This window comes from Rhododendron vialii, chromosome 9a (genome assembly GCF_030253575.1).
Source record: "Rhododendron vialii isolate Sample 1 chromosome 9a, ASM3025357v1".
NCBI classification, from domain to species: domain Eukaryota; kingdom Viridiplantae; phylum Streptophyta; class Magnoliopsida; order Ericales; family Ericaceae; genus Rhododendron; species Rhododendron vialii.
The window spans coordinates 28,654,913-28,672,061 of record NC_080565.1 but is presented as its reverse complement, the minus strand read 5'-3'; the positions used below and the strand labels follow the sequence as shown (position 1 = coordinate 28,672,061).

General features: G+C 35.9%; 1 protein-coding gene across 1 annotated transcript; it reads right to left on the bottom strand.

Annotated features, from left to right (window-relative positions):
- Positions 1 to 569: 569 nt before the first annotated feature.
- Positions 570 to 8,019, bottom strand: LOC131300832 (GDT1-like protein 4). The gene is made up of 13 exons (XM_058326834.1): positions 7,740 to 8,019; positions 7,585 to 7,653; positions 5,728 to 5,787; positions 5,571 to 5,618; positions 4,902 to 4,990; positions 4,753 to 4,789; positions 4,625 to 4,672; positions 3,993 to 4,061; positions 3,717 to 3,761; positions 3,550 to 3,611; positions 2,994 to 3,066; positions 2,807 to 2,897; positions 570 to 941 (listed from the first exon to the last, which is right to left on the bottom strand). The coding sequence occupies exons 1-12, from the start codon at positions 7,758 to 7,760 to the stop codon at positions 2,826 to 2,828; spliced, it is 693 nt and encodes a 230-aa protein (XP_058182817.1). The 5' UTR covers positions 7,761 to 8,019; the 3' UTR covers positions 570 to 941; positions 2,807 to 2,825.
- Positions 8,020 to 17,149: the final 9,130 nt, after the last annotated feature.

Genomic DNA, 17,149 nt, shown 5'->3' with positions numbered 1-17,149 from the left:
CACTATTGAAACGGATTTTGATATTTCTCATTAATAATGTATTTTTTTTAGGAAAAAAATAAAGCTTGGAGTAAATCGGCAGCAAATGCAATAATATTTGGCCGTTAACAGTACTTCCAAGATAGAAAATAGATTTCAAGATGAATCAATTGGTATATGGTTGCATATTCTATATATTGCATCTTCGGTACATCAAACTATGAAAAGACGGTTGTTTGTAATTAGACGAAGGTTAGGTAATGTTGCACTTTCCTTGTGCGCATATATACACCGCTTTGTTCTCTTTGTTCATAAGAAATTACAAGATGATTAATGAATGTATAGGTGTGGGTGATCAGGTCATGACAGTCAATTTAGTGAAATGCTTCGGCATGGAGAGAGTAGCTTTAGACATGTCCCTCGTGCCAAAGGGAAGGTAAAAAAATCCCTCATCTCCTGCTTTCACCAGCAGAGCAAAAGCTACATTGTGTAATCTAGAATAAAACATTGACATCATTCCCTTGGATCACCTTGCTCGAAAGCCCCTAATCGGAACATATATAATCCTGTTAAGTTATTTCCCCCTAATATGCAGTATTTGAACCGATACTTTAAGAGAACAATAAAATGTGGCCGCTCAATTAACCACAACAAAATTTGGTCCATTCGGTGCATGGAATGATGCCCACTGATGCTTAATCCTAGTCAAATAGCCAGCAACATGTATCTAATGACAAGCAGGCAGAACAAAATTTCATACACGCCAATATGCCAAGCAGGCATTGCCTGGACCTTGAATGGTGTCAACTTTAGGCAATTAGCACTTAACTAGCAGTTCTATCAGGTCATTTGGCTGTCTTCATTACAAATATAAGGCCTTCACGGCAATGGAAGAGAATGCTCCCAATAATTAAGTGTATGGGTCTCCTTTGGTCACGCTTCACGCGGGTGTCCCTTGTTATCTGTATGCACCAAAAAAAAAACCACAAAAGTCAGCATTACTCAGAGAATCCCTCTACAATAAGTAAACATATTTCTCCAAGGTTGAATGAAGTCCTCTTATTAACTTGGTCGAGGTAAAAATCTTGGTCTTGATCCAATGTCCGATGAACTGCTAGTACAGGCCTCCTTTGTGTAGGCCAAGAGTAGGCCTGCAGGACTGTATCTGATTCGACAAAGTATCCATCCCAACCCAACAAATAGCCAAGTATAATTCCAATTAGATCATTGATGGTTGATTTTAAATACCAAGCCAATTTACAAGTTGCTCTATTATCCCAGTCAAAATTGAATTCCAACTATTTCCAAGTCAATTCAGATGCATTATCGTTACTGTATATGACGTTGATAATTAGATACTATTAAAGATGACAAGGAATATAACAAAGAAATAGATCTTACAACAAGGATAATAAAGTGGTATTTAAGACGTTCCAGCACAAGATATTGGAACAGATCTTACAAACCTTTTTCATGTCATATTTTCTACATTGTATCAAGATCATGATACCCTTACAGTTAGTTTTCTAGTTTAGTACATATTGGATTTGCATCAAGAAAATAAGAGATCATCCATTGATGCCCTAAAGTCCAGTTATCTATTATATCAATGGAACATGTCTAACTTAGCCAAATCGTAGTTCACACCAGAAGGTCAAGGTTTTGAGCTTTCCCATAGGCAAGACCCCTCCCTGGACTACGGAACCCTAATACAAAAAAGGTGTACCGAAGCTCCCGGGTTTGGGGAAGGTTGATGCACGCAGCCTTCCCCCTGCAAGCAGAGAGGCTATTTTCGAGAATCGAACCCATGACCTTCAGCTTCAAGCCACAATGGGGCAGCTATGGTTGAGCTAGGTCCGCTAATGTGAACAAAGAGAAGGAACAAGTATTGAATCTTATTGTTAGAATTCTTGTAGGGTTCCAACCTAAAATCAATTAGCAATAGGTACAGTAGCCTCTAGATTATATTAACCTTGCTTGGGTAGCTTAGGTGAGCGATGTGGAATAAAGCCTAACACTCTTCTCAAGTGCAACCCAGTAGCAAGTTGATGTATGAATTGACGAGGTGAGCCCAAGGCTCTGACTACACCTCCGGTTCAGAAGCCGCAAACTTAATCCTTCTTGTACGCTCGAAGCTCTCCGTGAAAAATTGCAAAAAACACGCGTTAATTTAACTATAGATAAGGCTTAGGCTCAGCTCCACTTCTGGGAGGACTTAATGGAGGCTGATCGTCGAAAAGAAATTGATATGGGCAGGACTCAACCACATGAGGTGAGGGCATCCAAGACCTAACTTCGATACCATGTTAGATTTCATGGAGGGTTCCAACCTAAAACCAATTGGCAATAGGTACTGTAGCCTCTAGATCATCTTAACTAAGCTTGGGTTGCTTAGGTGAGCGATGTGGGATAAAGTCTACCACGTATTAAAGAAGTGGTTGTGCTATGACACATAAGGGGCTGTTTCCAAGAATTGAACCCATGACCATCAGGCCAGCTTGCTTAGGTGGCTTAGGTGAGCGACCTAAGATAAAGTCCACTCCCCTTCACATGCAGCCCTGTAGCAATTGGAGATATGAATTGACAAGCTAAGGGAATTGATGGGCGGTGACTCGACCACGTGAGGTGAGGCCATCCAAGAACTGACCCTGATACCATGTTAAATTTCTTGGAGGGTTCTAACCTTGAACCGCTTAGCAATAGGTCGTGTAACCTTTGGATTGTATTAACAAAGCTTGGGCGGTTTAGGTGAGCAAAGTGGGATGAAGTCTAACACTTATTAAAGAGGTGTACTGCGCTATGAAGCAGAAGGATGATCAATACTTACCAAAAGCAATGTTACAATATCATGACTCAACAGATGACAGGAAGGACTGGATTCCGAAAATTATGAAAAGAACACCACCTGAGAATGCAACCTGCACCAGAATTAAGACAGCTTTGTGATTACACATACTGGAAAAAAGTATGTAGACTGCGAAAAAGGAAACAAAACCGCAAGATTCGTCATTTACATATTTCTCAGATATCTGAGATGCCAAGCTCTTTCCTCCCAGGACAGCAGCAGTAGTGCACAATGCTTGCCCTCTGGTAAAGGCCAAACAAAATCAGGTCCACAATGTTATTCATAGAGTAATCTGATTACCCAAATATCACAAAAATTGACTCTAGTTTGCAAAGACAAAAGAGAAGAAGCAGAATACACACTTTCTAAATGAAAACCAAAGTACTGTATTCAGGTGACATATATAATTTCAGGTCAGTTTTACGGTTTCACACATATATAATTTCACGGTTTGAGTGATTTTAATAATCTTGGCAATCATTGAGATCTTAATTCACCAAATCCAAGGTGCACAAATATTACATGCTTATCTACCATGTGGGCGGGTGTGGAGGTGAATGTGATTTGTGGGCGTTTATGAGTTCCTGAGAGAGAGAGAGATGTGACTTCTGGTAAACTCTTTTGACTAATAAATTCTGTCAATAGAAAACGGAATGTCAACAAGACTAGCTAAAAATGACTGATAAAAAAAACTCATGAATAGGTCAAGAGATTTATTCACTTACAAGATTCCACCAAGGACAACACCAAATGGGTTCTCATCTGCAGCTAAACCGATGGTAGCTAGCTGGAAGGATAAATGTAGAAGTATGAAACAAATGGAGCAGTCGTGGTAATGGTTGTGACACTCGGAATGTGCACAGATATATGTTAATTGTTTTCCGAAGCTTACCTGACTTCTGTCACCCCATTCGCCAAAGAATGTAATGGAAAATGCCTGTAAAATGGTCATCATTCATCAATCATGAATCAAAGAATTTGTAGCAAAATACTAACATTGTTCGATTTTAGGTTGTATTTCGGATCGAAGATTTGGATAACGAAAATAGAAGGAAATGGAAAAATTGAAGATTCTAACCGTTGTGAGTTGTTAGATCCTTAAACTTTTCTATCTCCTTTCCTTATCCAAATACTACCTAAAGAGTATGAAATGGATAGAAATCAAAACCTTAAGAAAGATGGGGGAGAAGAACTGAGTAAGAAGTTGCCGCCTTTCCTTTTTCAAATCATCATCAGCCTGAAAGAACATGATATGCATAAAATACTTAGAAACAACAAACATAAGGGATCTGGTAAATCCATAACTAAGTTGATACTTAAACGGAGCAACGAGATAATGATCATAGTTAATGATATGACCAAACCAATAAAGATGATGGCAAAAAACCAAAACTGAGCATTTAGTTTGCATTTTGGAACGTTTCATGTTAAAATTAGATATCAACTTACAAATACATTTTTGTGGTTAAATGGAAAAAAAAACAAAAAAACAAAAAACAGTTGATCAACTGAATGGAGTTTTTCCATTGTATTGTTACATAATTACGGTGACACAGATGGATCAGAAAAGATTATGGTTTACATGTGCAAAAAAAGAGTTTGCTAACTAAATCACTACAAAACTATTGGCTCGAAGAAAGAATTTAAGCAAGTCATCTGAAGACTCCAAGTGTCTTATCATCTCCTCAAGAAGAAGCATTGATAGAAAAGCGCCAGAACAATCATAAAAAAAATGCAAAGAAAATAGCTCTGCTGCTCCGCTCACCACAGTCCAAGGAACAAGGACAGAATAGTTCTTACCTTGCTACGCTCTTTTACACTTCCATTATTAGCTTTCCAATCAGCATCCTAATAGCACCATAAAGGAAATAATCAGAAAGAATATGGCAATATATCAAATAAGTCATTTGGGAGAAAAGTAAACAAACCAATTTGGCTTCAACTTCAGCCAATTCTTCAGACTCCCTAAAGGATGAAACAGTGTCAGACTCAAGTAGGAGCAAATCAAAGAGGAAGGAGAATTAGCAGCTATTTTACGTTGGTGAAGGAGGCAAAAGGACAATGACTAATATGTTACCCTTCTCCTTTAACTACGTCCCATAAAGACCATAGCCCAAATCCGAAGAATAACAAAGTTGTTACGTGATGAGTCCATTTACGAGAGATCTGCAAGATTACAGGAAACAAGAACAGAAAAAGTAAAATAACAGGACATTATGATGTGAAAACACTTGCCTCAAGAATGAAAGTTTGTTTCCAAAATACTTGACACATACAAGCAGTTAAGTGTTAACCATGTAGGATATAAGATTGAATACTTTCGCTGTTTTGCAAGACCTAAAGATTTCAGAATCTGTTGGATCAGTAATCACTTTGAATGTGGCCAGAAGGTAAACAATCTGAAAAGGAAATATTTAGGTCGAATGTCATTCCCAGGTTTAGCACCCAAGCCAAAAACATGGAACTCTGATTTGCCAAAACTAGCCTTAATCACTCGGATACATTATAATCCTTTGGCTACTCCCTTCCGAAGTCTGTTTCCATTTTAAGTACACAACATTCTACATCCATTACCTTACGAAACGATAACTACATATACAGCTAAAACTGATACAAAATAACTAAAATAAATCGCTCTGCTTCTGGTGCCTATTGAGTAAAGCTACACATTAACGGTCATCCAATACGTATAACCAACACATCAGCATCAAGTTAGCTGTGAGCGTCCAAACTTTATGACTCTTACCAGATTTGGAGCAGCCCAGCCAACAACAGCAGAAAGAATAGTCATCACCTACAAATCAGCAAATATTTTCTCTCCTCGTAAGGCATAAAAACCAGACGACAAGATCAAAACAAAGAAAAAAAAAAATCTGTCAAGGAAGTTGCAAGCAAAGACTTACAATCAAAGCTGTCATGCACCCTGACAGAACAAGTCTCCTGGGGTGGCGCATTGCCAAGATCTAAAAACAAGCATCATAGTGTCAGATAAATTTCTGGACAGAAGATTCAGAACGGCAAATATATAAAGTAAAACAATAGAAAAATCTACTGCATCTTATAACGGTCCTCTAAGGTGATTAGTGGATTGGTCCATATAACAAGGCAAGTGCCTGCCAGATTCCAGTGATGTGTTCAAACAAAAGCTGAAGCACTTCTTGTTGAGCACTTTCAAATAACAGTTTTATTTGTTTGTTGTGTGGTCAAAATCATACGATTCACGATATGTATCTTACAGTTGATACCTTCGGAGGTATAATCACTATGTGTAATCAACGTATCTCTAGGTGTAATAAATCTTACGAAATACATACAACAAATAATGCTTTGTGCAATTTTTTAGCATCTTTACACGAAGTACTTGAAAAAGTTAAGGAAGAAAAGGAGAATCTATCCTTCCAACATGATGAAAAAAACTAGTAATCTCGAAGAGGTCAAAAAGAATAATAGGTATTGAAAACAGCATTGATTCTCAAAGTTGTGCAACTGTGGTTTTTGGGAACCAAGTTCTTATTCTTCCCTTAAAAACTCAACAAATTGATTCTTGCCACTCTCATTCTCTTATTCAATTACATAATAGAAGAACCTTACATATATTCAAACCCTTCAGAAAACTCAAAAACAAACCTGAAAAATTAAGTATGTCCGTCTAACCATTTGGAAAGAGCAAGGATATCAGGTTCCTAATACACAACTTCCTCACAATCCATTAATTGCATGCTTTAAAAGATTCACATCAAAGTCATTTAAGGAATTAAAATCGGTGAGAGTAGAAAATCAACATCCATATTCTCCAAAATGTAATTACCCTTTCAAGTTGCACTATTGCACTTTAAAACAAGGTTAAGAACAAGAAAACAAAATCACTTAATTTGTATTGGAAAATGAAAAGAAGAATAAGAAGGCCATTTCGTAAAGCTAATTTTTCTCACAATGGGTCACAGAACTAAAATATACCCAGAGTTACAAGGGAAAAGGCTCAATTTAAAGCAAAAGATTTTTAACAACCTGTTGTACATATAGTCTTATCCTCCCCTGTAAGCCAAGTAAGTGTTCGGTTCGCTCAATTAAAGCTAGAATGGAATGGCTATTCCTTGTAGAGCTCGTATCGTTAAATTAATTACAGAAACTTCGCCACAAATGGAATTATCAGTCACCAATCATATGTGAACGACCATTCAATTAAGGGGCCAATAAATGACAATTCCAGCAGACCAAACACTACTTAACATCTTTATAATCTCCCAATGAAATAGTAAGGCCCCGTTCCAGAACTTGAATAAGTTCTTATTTTTTGTTCAATAATAAGGCTTGTTCCACAAAATAAGAAGTAAGTACTTATTTTCTGGTTAAGGCAACTTTAAGCTCAAAAATCATGTGTTTACGCAAATAATTTTTCTATTAATATGGATCTTATTTGATAGATCTCATTGAGATTTTTAATACGAAGCAAAAAAAATTGAAAAATTATTTTTCATTTACGTTATTTTTTAGTTTGAAAATGTGAAATAAGCTGCTTATTTGAGTTTTCTGGAACAACCCTTCTTATTTTTCTTTGAAAAATTCCAAAATAAGTACTTATTTTTTAAGAAGATTTCTGGAACGGAGCCATCACATTGGCACATACTCCGTATCAAACAGTCAATTGCCTAACGAATACGAAACCTATTTCGCCATTTAAAAAATTACTAAAACAAAAAGAAACAAAAATAGATTAGGGGCAGCGTAAACCGAGATCAAAACAACCAAGCGCAACTAACCGCCGCGGCGAAAAAGGTATTGTCGCCGATCTCGGAGAGCACCGTCATGGCAAGCGACTTCGTGAAACCCTAATCCCGCACAAAAGCTCTCAACATTAGTCAATATTGAGCACAAATTACAAACAGAGCATAAAAACAGAGTTTGAGCTAATTACTTGGGCAACAGAGAGACTCATGTTCGATCAGATGAGCTGCGACGGCAGGAGAGAGAGAGAAACCGAAGAGTTTGGTAGAGAGAGAGAGAGATGAAGGCGTCAGTCAGAGGTTATACATACACATTCAAGGGTGTACGCATATATGTAGGCGAGTTCTTGCGGTTGACGAAGAGAGAATCATTTTTGAATAAATAAAGAGAGGGAGAGAGAGAATCGTATGGGGGGTCGCGCGTATTCAAGCTGAGCATCCACCGCAGTAAATATTTTTATTCTCGTACGATATCATGTCTCTAATCATCAATTCCATCAAGTCTACGCTCATCGCACGAGTCCATAGCGTATGTAATTTTTAGTTCGATTATACACTCATCGCCTGAGTCTACCGCTTGATTCATCGCATGAGCAGTTTCACTCTTACGAATTAAATAAACATATCTACAGATATGCGATTAAGTTGATTTTTTACAGGATTTCATAAAAAATACATATTTTAAAATTTAAGAATTTTTATTTATTTTTGTACGGCCCCACGTAAGCATGCAGTAGACTCATGCGGTGAACGTAGCATTTTAAAAGATGTCTCTGGTCCTATTGGTCATTTTGTTAGTCAACAATCAAAAATAAAAACCCATAGAAATTCTTTTTTATTTTAGGTAGTCAATTTTTATACTCCATGGAATTTATTTTTTTCAATGTAAGAAGTCATAGAAATCCTAGATTGCGTATACCTTATAAGTAAACATTGGCTTATAATTTAAGTCCGACGTGTCTGGATATTGTTTGATAATCAGAAAATATGAACAAATATGCATAGATGAACAATGTGTATATAGTTGCAAAGAGTCATTCAGGATTATGTCCCAACACCACATTGCTATGTGGTTGATTAAGTTGAGTTTTTCAAGTTCTAAAGGTTCTTTCTCCACTAAATTCTCTAGAAAATATACCTTAACCGTCCCCCAATCTTGTTGAAGCATTTTAGATTATAATTTGTCTTTTTCAAATTTGATTATGTCAGTACTAGATAGGGTTTTATAAAGGACGGCTTTATACCATAAATATTGAAATAAAATATTTTTCACATTTCGATCAGTTTTTTCTGAGAAGTTTGTCGATAGTTTATTGACTTTAGACAAGTTTTTTTCGCTAAATGAACTTTTAGTTAATATATGTGAGAAGAACGATCTGTCTCAAAATTCATATTTTTTTGGCTTTAACCCGTTTAGTTTGTTTAGACGAAAGAAATACTTAGTCTCAGTATTGAATATGGTCAGATTAACCAAATGACTAGAGTGTTTTTTTTCATATTTCTATTGACTAGTTCAATACATAACTAAATGAAACTAATGTAATTCTTTCCCCATGAATCTCCCTCTTTCCTTCTCATTAAAGAAGATGCAAACTTATATTTTCGTGGAGGATTGATTTTCGCACTCCATAAATTATTATATGTGCGAAAATCAGTTATATAAAAAGAAGGATTTTCACACTCTATTTTAGAAGTGCAGATAGTAATTTATGAAGTGTGAAAATCACTGTCTATCTCCATGAGATATCAACAACAAAGAGCATTTACTATGGTTTTCATGCAACATCAATAGTCGTCAACTGATGTATAATGAATGCAACTAGATATCCTCTCTTTTTTATTTTTTATTTTTTTTAACAGCTAGATACCTCTTATTTTGGATTCATCATAGTACAAAAATTTTTAAGTCAGGGATTCCTAATTTTCTTACGGTCCGAACCTCATTGTTCCCGATTGAATTTCGATAACCTGAACCGTTCAACGCGTTTTATGAAAAACTGCTCAGATCAAGCCCTTTCCGATAATATTTTTTGCCGATTTCTCGCAAGTACCCTTAAAAACACGTTTTCAACACATTGAACGGTTTGAATTATTGAAATTTGATCGGAAAAGTAGACTTCCGCACAAAATACTGACCGTAAAAAAAATCAAGAATTCCTTACTTGAAAAGGACTGCATCATAGTATATGTAATAGCAGTGGAGTAATAGATATCCTCTTAGACCATCCACAATGTAATAATCAAAATCAAAATATTGCTAAAATTAGCAATGTGTGTTTAAAAAAATGCTCATATTGTAATAATCAAAGTTAGCAACCTCCTAACTAATAATCAAATTTGGGCATTTGAATAATCAAAAGTAACAATATAGGACTTTACATTGTTAACTTTAGCAACCCTTTAAATGAATAATCAAAAGTTGACGTGACAAGTTTTGATTATTACATTACAGATGCTCTAGAGCATCTGTAGTGGAATAATCAAAAGTGAATAAATTTGGTTATTACCAAAAGGTTGCTAGTTTTGATTATTCAAAAGCCAAAATTTGATGAGTTGCCAAGATATTGTTAAGTTTGGTTATCCCAATGTAAACATTTTTTTGAATAAATATTGCTAACTTTAGCAACTTTTTGTTTTGCTTATTCCACTGTAGATGTTCTTATGACATACTATGATGAATCCTAAACATTTTTTTACAGGGAAATCATCAATACATTTACAACCCTCTTTATTTGGCTTATTAACCTTTTTTTCGGTCCCCAAAATATTAACTTCGTCTCATTTTCGTCTTTAATGTAAATATTGAAGACATTTGGTCTCCAATGTTTCAATTTTATATCAATTAAGTCCCCGCATCTAACGCCGTTAGCCCCATCCATCAAAATGAAAGGCATCTAGTTATTTCACCCACCCCAAACTTCTGGAAAAAAAAACAGAAAAAAACAAATAAATGGGGGGCAAGATTGCAGCGGAAACCATGGCCGCCGCTGCCATAGTCGCCGGCTGCTCCCACCATCCTCCTCTCTTTTTTCTCCCTCTTCTCTCTTCCTCTCTCCCTCCTCCTCTCTGCGCCTCTTTCTTCCACATTGACTCACCCCGGCAAATCGGACTCGATGAGTACATGATCGTGGAATTGCGTCCTTCAACTGAATGACGGGAGGTTTCCAATGACTATTGTTGTTAAATGCTTATGTGAATGTGATGATGTTGAAAACGTGGGCATTAGAGCTGTTGGAGATTTGTTGCGTGATTTGCTTGGAGATTGAGATCAATCTCAATCTAGTTTCTTCCCCTCACAACTCAGTATAATATGTAATTTATGAACATCAATATAAGTGCAGCAGAGAAAATGTAGAGTGAGAGAAATTGGCTTGGGTTTCCTGTTTTGCGTTTTGGCGAGAGACTGATCACAACCACAGCCCTCACAAAGTGGCGACAACGACAACAAAAGAAACAAGAACAATGGTGAGTCAATCTTCACCTTCCTCAATCAGCGCATCTCCTCTTCGATTTTTCAGTATTTCAAAGCGTTTAAGTGTCACTGGTAATGAAACTTTTGTGTGTTTCAGTCTTGATTGTGGGATTCAGGTGTTGATTGGGGGAAAAGAAAGAAGGGAGAAAAGAATAGGAGGAGGGTGGGAGCAGCCGGCGGCCATGGCTGCCGTGCAAGCTTGACCTTTTTTCTTTCTTTTCTTTTCTTTTCTTTTCGTTTTTCGTTTGACAGAAAATTTGGGGGGTGAAATGACAAGAATGCCCCTCATTTTGACGGATGGAGCTAACGGTGTTAAACGTGGGGACTTAATTGGTGCAAAATTGAAACGTTGGGAACCAAATATTTTCAATGTTTACATTAAAAACGAAAATAGACAAAATTAATACTTTTAAGAATCAAAAAGGTTAATAAGCCCTCTTCATTTTAGTACAACGTCCGTGCTACGAATCTACGATCATCATCCCACTTTGATTTATTGTTTTGCTTAAGAAGGTTAGCTGTCAATTTCGTCACAAGCCCACGCTATCAGATCCCTGTCCTATCAGGGATTGATTAGTACATACTGTACTTGTTTTGCTTTAAGAAGTTGACAAATTCTTGCTTTAATATATACTGTACTTGTTTTGATTTGTTTGGAAGTATCAGATCCGAAATTTAATGAGATTTATATTGAAAGTAGCACATGCTGAACACAACCAAACAAGGATCAACAGCATCTCACTAGTCATTACCTACGAATCCGGCCGGAGATCCTATTAGGCAGCTCACTCTAGATTGTAGTGCAACTGGTCTGGTCGTCCATTTCGATAATGGACGACTCGAATTATTAAGCTAAAAAAAGAATTGAAATCTAGTTTCCAAATTTTATGATACAGACAGATTAAAATAACAAAAAGATTTTATGATTTAGGATAAGAATGATGAATTAGAAGTCACTTTTTTTTTTTGACAAGAATTAGAAGTCACTTGCTAATAGTATCAATTATCATGTCATGGATATTTAACAAAGCATGGATTTTTTATGAAAAATATTAAGTTAGTTTACCTAAATAAATAACTCCGTAATTCGAAACACCAAACAAGTACTAGAAAACAAAACTTAGGAATCCATCGCATGCAAGCAAAACAAATGGATCATGTCATGGGCATAGATCTGTGTCGGTAGAAATATAGAAAATGCAAACCAACACCACATGATTGGGGTATTTTCATGTAAAAACACTTCAACATTATTTTTTGGTTTCAAACAAAGCAAATCATGAAACCCTGTAAGAAACTCCAATGGTATGTTACAACATAGGCTGCAGTTCTCAGCAAGCCACTTTCAGATATCTCTTGTTACAGCTTCAGAATTTCAACTTTATTATGTGTTTCACCATAAAGAAAACTAACACAAAATCTTGAACCCAGAAAAAGAATGATCAAAACACCCTCTAGTCACTGTAATCCGCGCTGATATTCGAAAATAGCATTAACAGAATAAATATTTTTATTCTCCTACGAATTAAGAAAACATACCTACCAATATGCGATTGAGCTAATTTTTTACAGGGCCCTATAAAAAAATACTTATTTTAAAATTTATAGGTATTGTTTTGTATTTTTGTGAGATCCGGAGTGGGCCCCGCATAGGCATGCAGTAGACTCGTGCGGTGAACATAACATATTAAAAGATGTCTCTGGTCCTATTGGTCATTTTGTTAGTCAACAATCAAAAAAAAAAAAAAAAACCAAACAAATTCTTTTTTGTTTTAGGTAGTCAATTTTTATACTCCATCGAATTTTTTTTTTCCATGTAAAAAGTCATACTCCGTAGAAATCTTAGATTGTGTGTACCATATAATTAAGTAAACACTGGCTCAGGGTATCCACAATGTCATAATCAAAACTTGATATCCAAAAGTTATCACACCAGCTTTTGATTATTCATTTAAGTGATTGCAAAGATTTGTAATGTAGATGACTACAATGACATAATCAAAATTAGATAATTTAAATGTGTCACATCATATTTTCAAACTATAAAAAACTAAAAATTGTGAACAGTAGAAATTAGTTTTTCTAAAAAAAGTTTTGAAACTAATAAAAACTATTTACTAGAAATAGAAAATAGTTTTTGAAACTTTTTTTGGAAAAAAATATTTTTAAAAAACAATTAGGTAAAATAATGCTTTTTTGAAAATATTGTTCAAAAAGAAAGAGAGAGAGGAAAAATGAAGAGAGATAGAAGATTTTTGTATAATGATTGGCATTAATCAAAAAAAAATTGTATAAGGATTGGTGTATTTAATCAAATAGTTTATGAAAGAAAATGTGTAAAAAAACAGTTTTGTGTAAATACAATTTTTTTTAAAAATTTGAAGAAACAGTTTTTATAAATAAAAAAAAGTTCATATAAAGACGGGTTTTTTTTTTTTTTAGAAAAAGTTTCTGAAAAGAATAGTAAGAATAGTTTGTTATAATTATTTTTTGAAAACATTGTTGAGAGAGAGAAAATATTTTTGTGTAATGATGGATGTACTTTTTTTTGAACGGAATAATGGATGTACTTGATTGAGCAAATGTGGGGATCACTAAATTTGGTTATCAGTAAAAAGTTGCTAATTTTGATTATTCAAAAACCAAAATTTGATAAGTTACTAAGAGGTTGTTAAGTTTGATTATTTCAATGTGAGCACTTATTTTGCTTATTCCACTGTGGATGCTCTAAACTTTTTTTTACAGGGAAATCATCAACATATTACAATACCCTCTTCAATTCAAGATAACGTCGTGCTACGATCGTCATCCCACTTTGATTTATTGTTTTGCTTAAGAAGGTTAGCTGTCAATTGTTGTTGCTGTTGTGGTTAGAGATCATTCCAGCGCAGTAGTTTGGGCAAGGACCCTGGTGGGGTAACTCTTCCTCCCGGCTCCGGAGTCCGGATCCTCTGTCCGAGAGAGCCTGTCCGGTTCTTCTGTCCCACGCCTATCTAGGTGCCACGTTACCCATGTTCCACCACTTTGATTTTGTTTTACTCAGCTGCTAAGTTTTGTTTGGTTGCCTTAACATCTTGTATTTATTTTTTATTTTTGTATGGTTTATTATAGGTCTTACAAAAATGATTCAAAGCACAAATTATTCTCAGAATATTTTTTATGCGTTCTGAAAAAAATTAGCTCAATCCGATATCAGTAAGAGCTGTTTCAAAATTTATCGGTGCCTTACGAATTTTGAAACTGCCCTTACTGATATTGGATTGAGCTAATTTTTTTCAGGAACGCAAAAAAAAAAAAAACTTTAAGAATAATTTGTAGTTTGAATAATCTTTGAAAGATCCGTAATAAGCCCCACAAAAATTAAAAAATTATTAATTTATTTCCTGTTTCATGGGTACCAACCAAACAAGTTTAAATGGGCAAGAAATTAATGATATTTTTTATTTTTATGGGGTTCATTACGGATCCTACAAAGATGATTTAAATCGCAAGTTATTCTTAAATTATTTTTTATGTATTCCTGGAAAAAATTAACACAATCCGATATTGGTAAGAGTTATTTCAGAATTCGTAGGGCGCCCTCAAATTCTGAAACAGCCCTTAACGATATTGGATTGAACTAATTTTTTTTAGGAACTCATAAAAAAATTAATAATAAATTGCGATTTAAATTATCTTTGTAAAATCCATAATGGGCCCTACAAAAATTAAAAATAGTAGTGTAAATAACATATGATAAAGGCAACCAAACAAAACATGGCAGCCGAGTAAAATAAAAGTTAACGGAGTGAAGCGTGGGTAACATGGCACATAGATAGGTATGGGACAGAGGAGCTGGACAGGCTCTCTCGGACAGAGAATCCGGAGCCCTTCCTCCCCCCTTGTTGCTGAAGCTGAAGCAGCCGGAATGTCTTGCTTCTGGGTTTGATAAAGAGTCCTGGGATATTGTCATTGTTGAAGGAGATGAAGCTCGGGTCCGTTCGAAATGAAGCTCAGTTGCCGCACTGGTCCACCGTGACATATTTACAAGATATACAAAATATTCTTGCTAGCCATCCTCGGTGGTCCTTTGCCTTTGTCCCACGACAAGCTAACGGGGTTGCTCATGAAATGACTACTTGGGTGCTCAAGGATGATTTCTCTGGCACCTTGTATCTGAACAACTCCCATTCTCAATTCGCAGAGTGGTTGAGATAGAAATGTTTGGCTTTTTCCGTTATTTTTGTTTCTTCTCTTGTCTGTTTGTATTTCTTTTCCCTTCCTCTTGTATCAGCTTAGCCAAAAAAAAAAAAGGGTTAGCTGTCAATTTCGTCACAAGCCCACGCTATCAGATCCCTGTCCTATCAGGGATTGATTAGTTATCAAAAATGCTACTTGCACAATAGTCATGTTGGTTGTGTGCGTAATTTTAATTGTCCAGATGTATTTGGACGGTCTAGATTTTAAAAAAATTCTCCCAAGGAAAAGTTTAACTTTTATGGGGAAAAATTTGAGCGAATTTTGACAATTTATTTAGCAATGAACGACTAGAAATTGATTGTGTGTTATGTTTTATAGGAGTACAACCTTTGTGTAGCACTTTTGATTAGTTATCTACTCGAATCTATTAGTAAAGTACTACTGTAATATTAATTCAAAAGAAGTGGACAAATTCTTGCTTTAATATATACTACTTGTTTGATTTGTTTGGAAGTATCAGATCAGAAATTTAATGAGATTTTGTATTGCAAAAATGTTACTTGCACAATTGTTGTGTTAGTTGTGTGTATAATTCTGACCGTCCAGATGTATTTGGAAGGTCTAGATTTTAAAAAAACTCTTTCAAGGAAAAGTTTAACTTTTATGAGGAAGAATTTGAATGAATCTTAACAATTTATTACAGTAATGGACGGCTAGAGATTGGTTGTGTGTAGCACTTTTGGTACCCTAAATCATATATATATATATATACACACACACACACACAGAGTCAGGATCAGGTCAGCAGGTCCACACCTCCCCATTTCTCACATTTTCCGATTGAATTTCGATGATCCGAGTCGCTCAATGTGATCAGAACGTGATTTTAAGGGTACCCGCGTGAAATCAACAAAAAAAAAAGACCGGAAAAGGCTTGATCCAAGCAGTTTTTTTTTCTGAACGGTTCAAAAAAAACTGCTCAGATCAAGCCCTTCCCGGTCATTTTTTTTGCTGATTTCTCGCGGGTACCCTTAAAATCACGTCTTGAACACATTTAGCGGCTCGGATCATCGAAATTCAATTGGGAAAGAGGAGGTGCGGACGAGTGTGGACCGTAAGAGTGTGGACTTGATCTGGACTCATATATAGTCCGGTTCCCCTAAGGGATCCCGCACAGGCTTACCGTGCGGGACTCCCCTTTTCCGATCAAATTGCGACGATCCGAGCTGCTCAAAGTGATCAGAACGTGATTTTAAAGGTACTTGCGAGAAATCAGCAAAAAAAATGAATAGGAAGGACTTGATCAGAACAGTTTTTTTATTGAACAGTTCAGTAAAAAACTACTCGGATCAAGCCCTTCTCGGTCTTTTTTTTGATTATTTCTTGCGAGTACCCTTAAAATCATGTTCTGAACACATTGAGTAGCTCGGATCGTCGCAATTCGATCTGGAAAGGGGAGTCCCGCACGGTAAGCCCGTGCGGGATCCGTCATTGGATATAAAGTGTGTGTGTGTGTGTGTGTATTACGGTAAGGGCTTCCTCTTTTCTCTCCTTTCCCGACCAAATTTCGATGATCCGAGCCGCTCAATGTATTCAGAACGTGATTTTAAGAGTACCCGCGAAAAATCAGCAAAAAAAAAGACCGGGAATAGCTTGATTTGAGCAGTTTTTATTTGAACCGTTCGATAAAATACAAACAAAAACTGCTCGGATCAAGCTCTATCCGGTCTTTTTTTTTGTTGATTTCTCGCAGATACCCTGAAAATCACGTTTTGAATACATTGAGCGGCTCGGATCATCACAAATTGATCGGGAAATGGACGTCCTTACCGTAATACGGTAAGGGCGCCCTTATAAGAAGTTTTGTGTATATATATATATGATTTAGGGTACGGATGATGAATTAGAAGTCACTTGCTAATATCTATTTAACAAAGCAGAGATTTTTAT

Excerpts from the sequence above, each read along its gene's own strand:
- LOC131300832 (XM_058326834.1), bottom strand. The coding sequence starts at position 7,760 with ATGAGTCTCTCTGTTGCCCAA. Across the intron at positions 4,062-4,624 it reads GTGTAAAAGAGCGTAGCAAG|GCTGATGATGATTTGAAAAA; the intron begins GTAAGAACTATT and ends ATGTTCTTTCAG. Across the intron at positions 3,612-3,716 it reads AATGGGGTGACAGAAGTCAG|CTAGCTACCATCGGTTTAGC; the intron begins GTAAGCTTCGGA and ends TTATCCTTCCAG.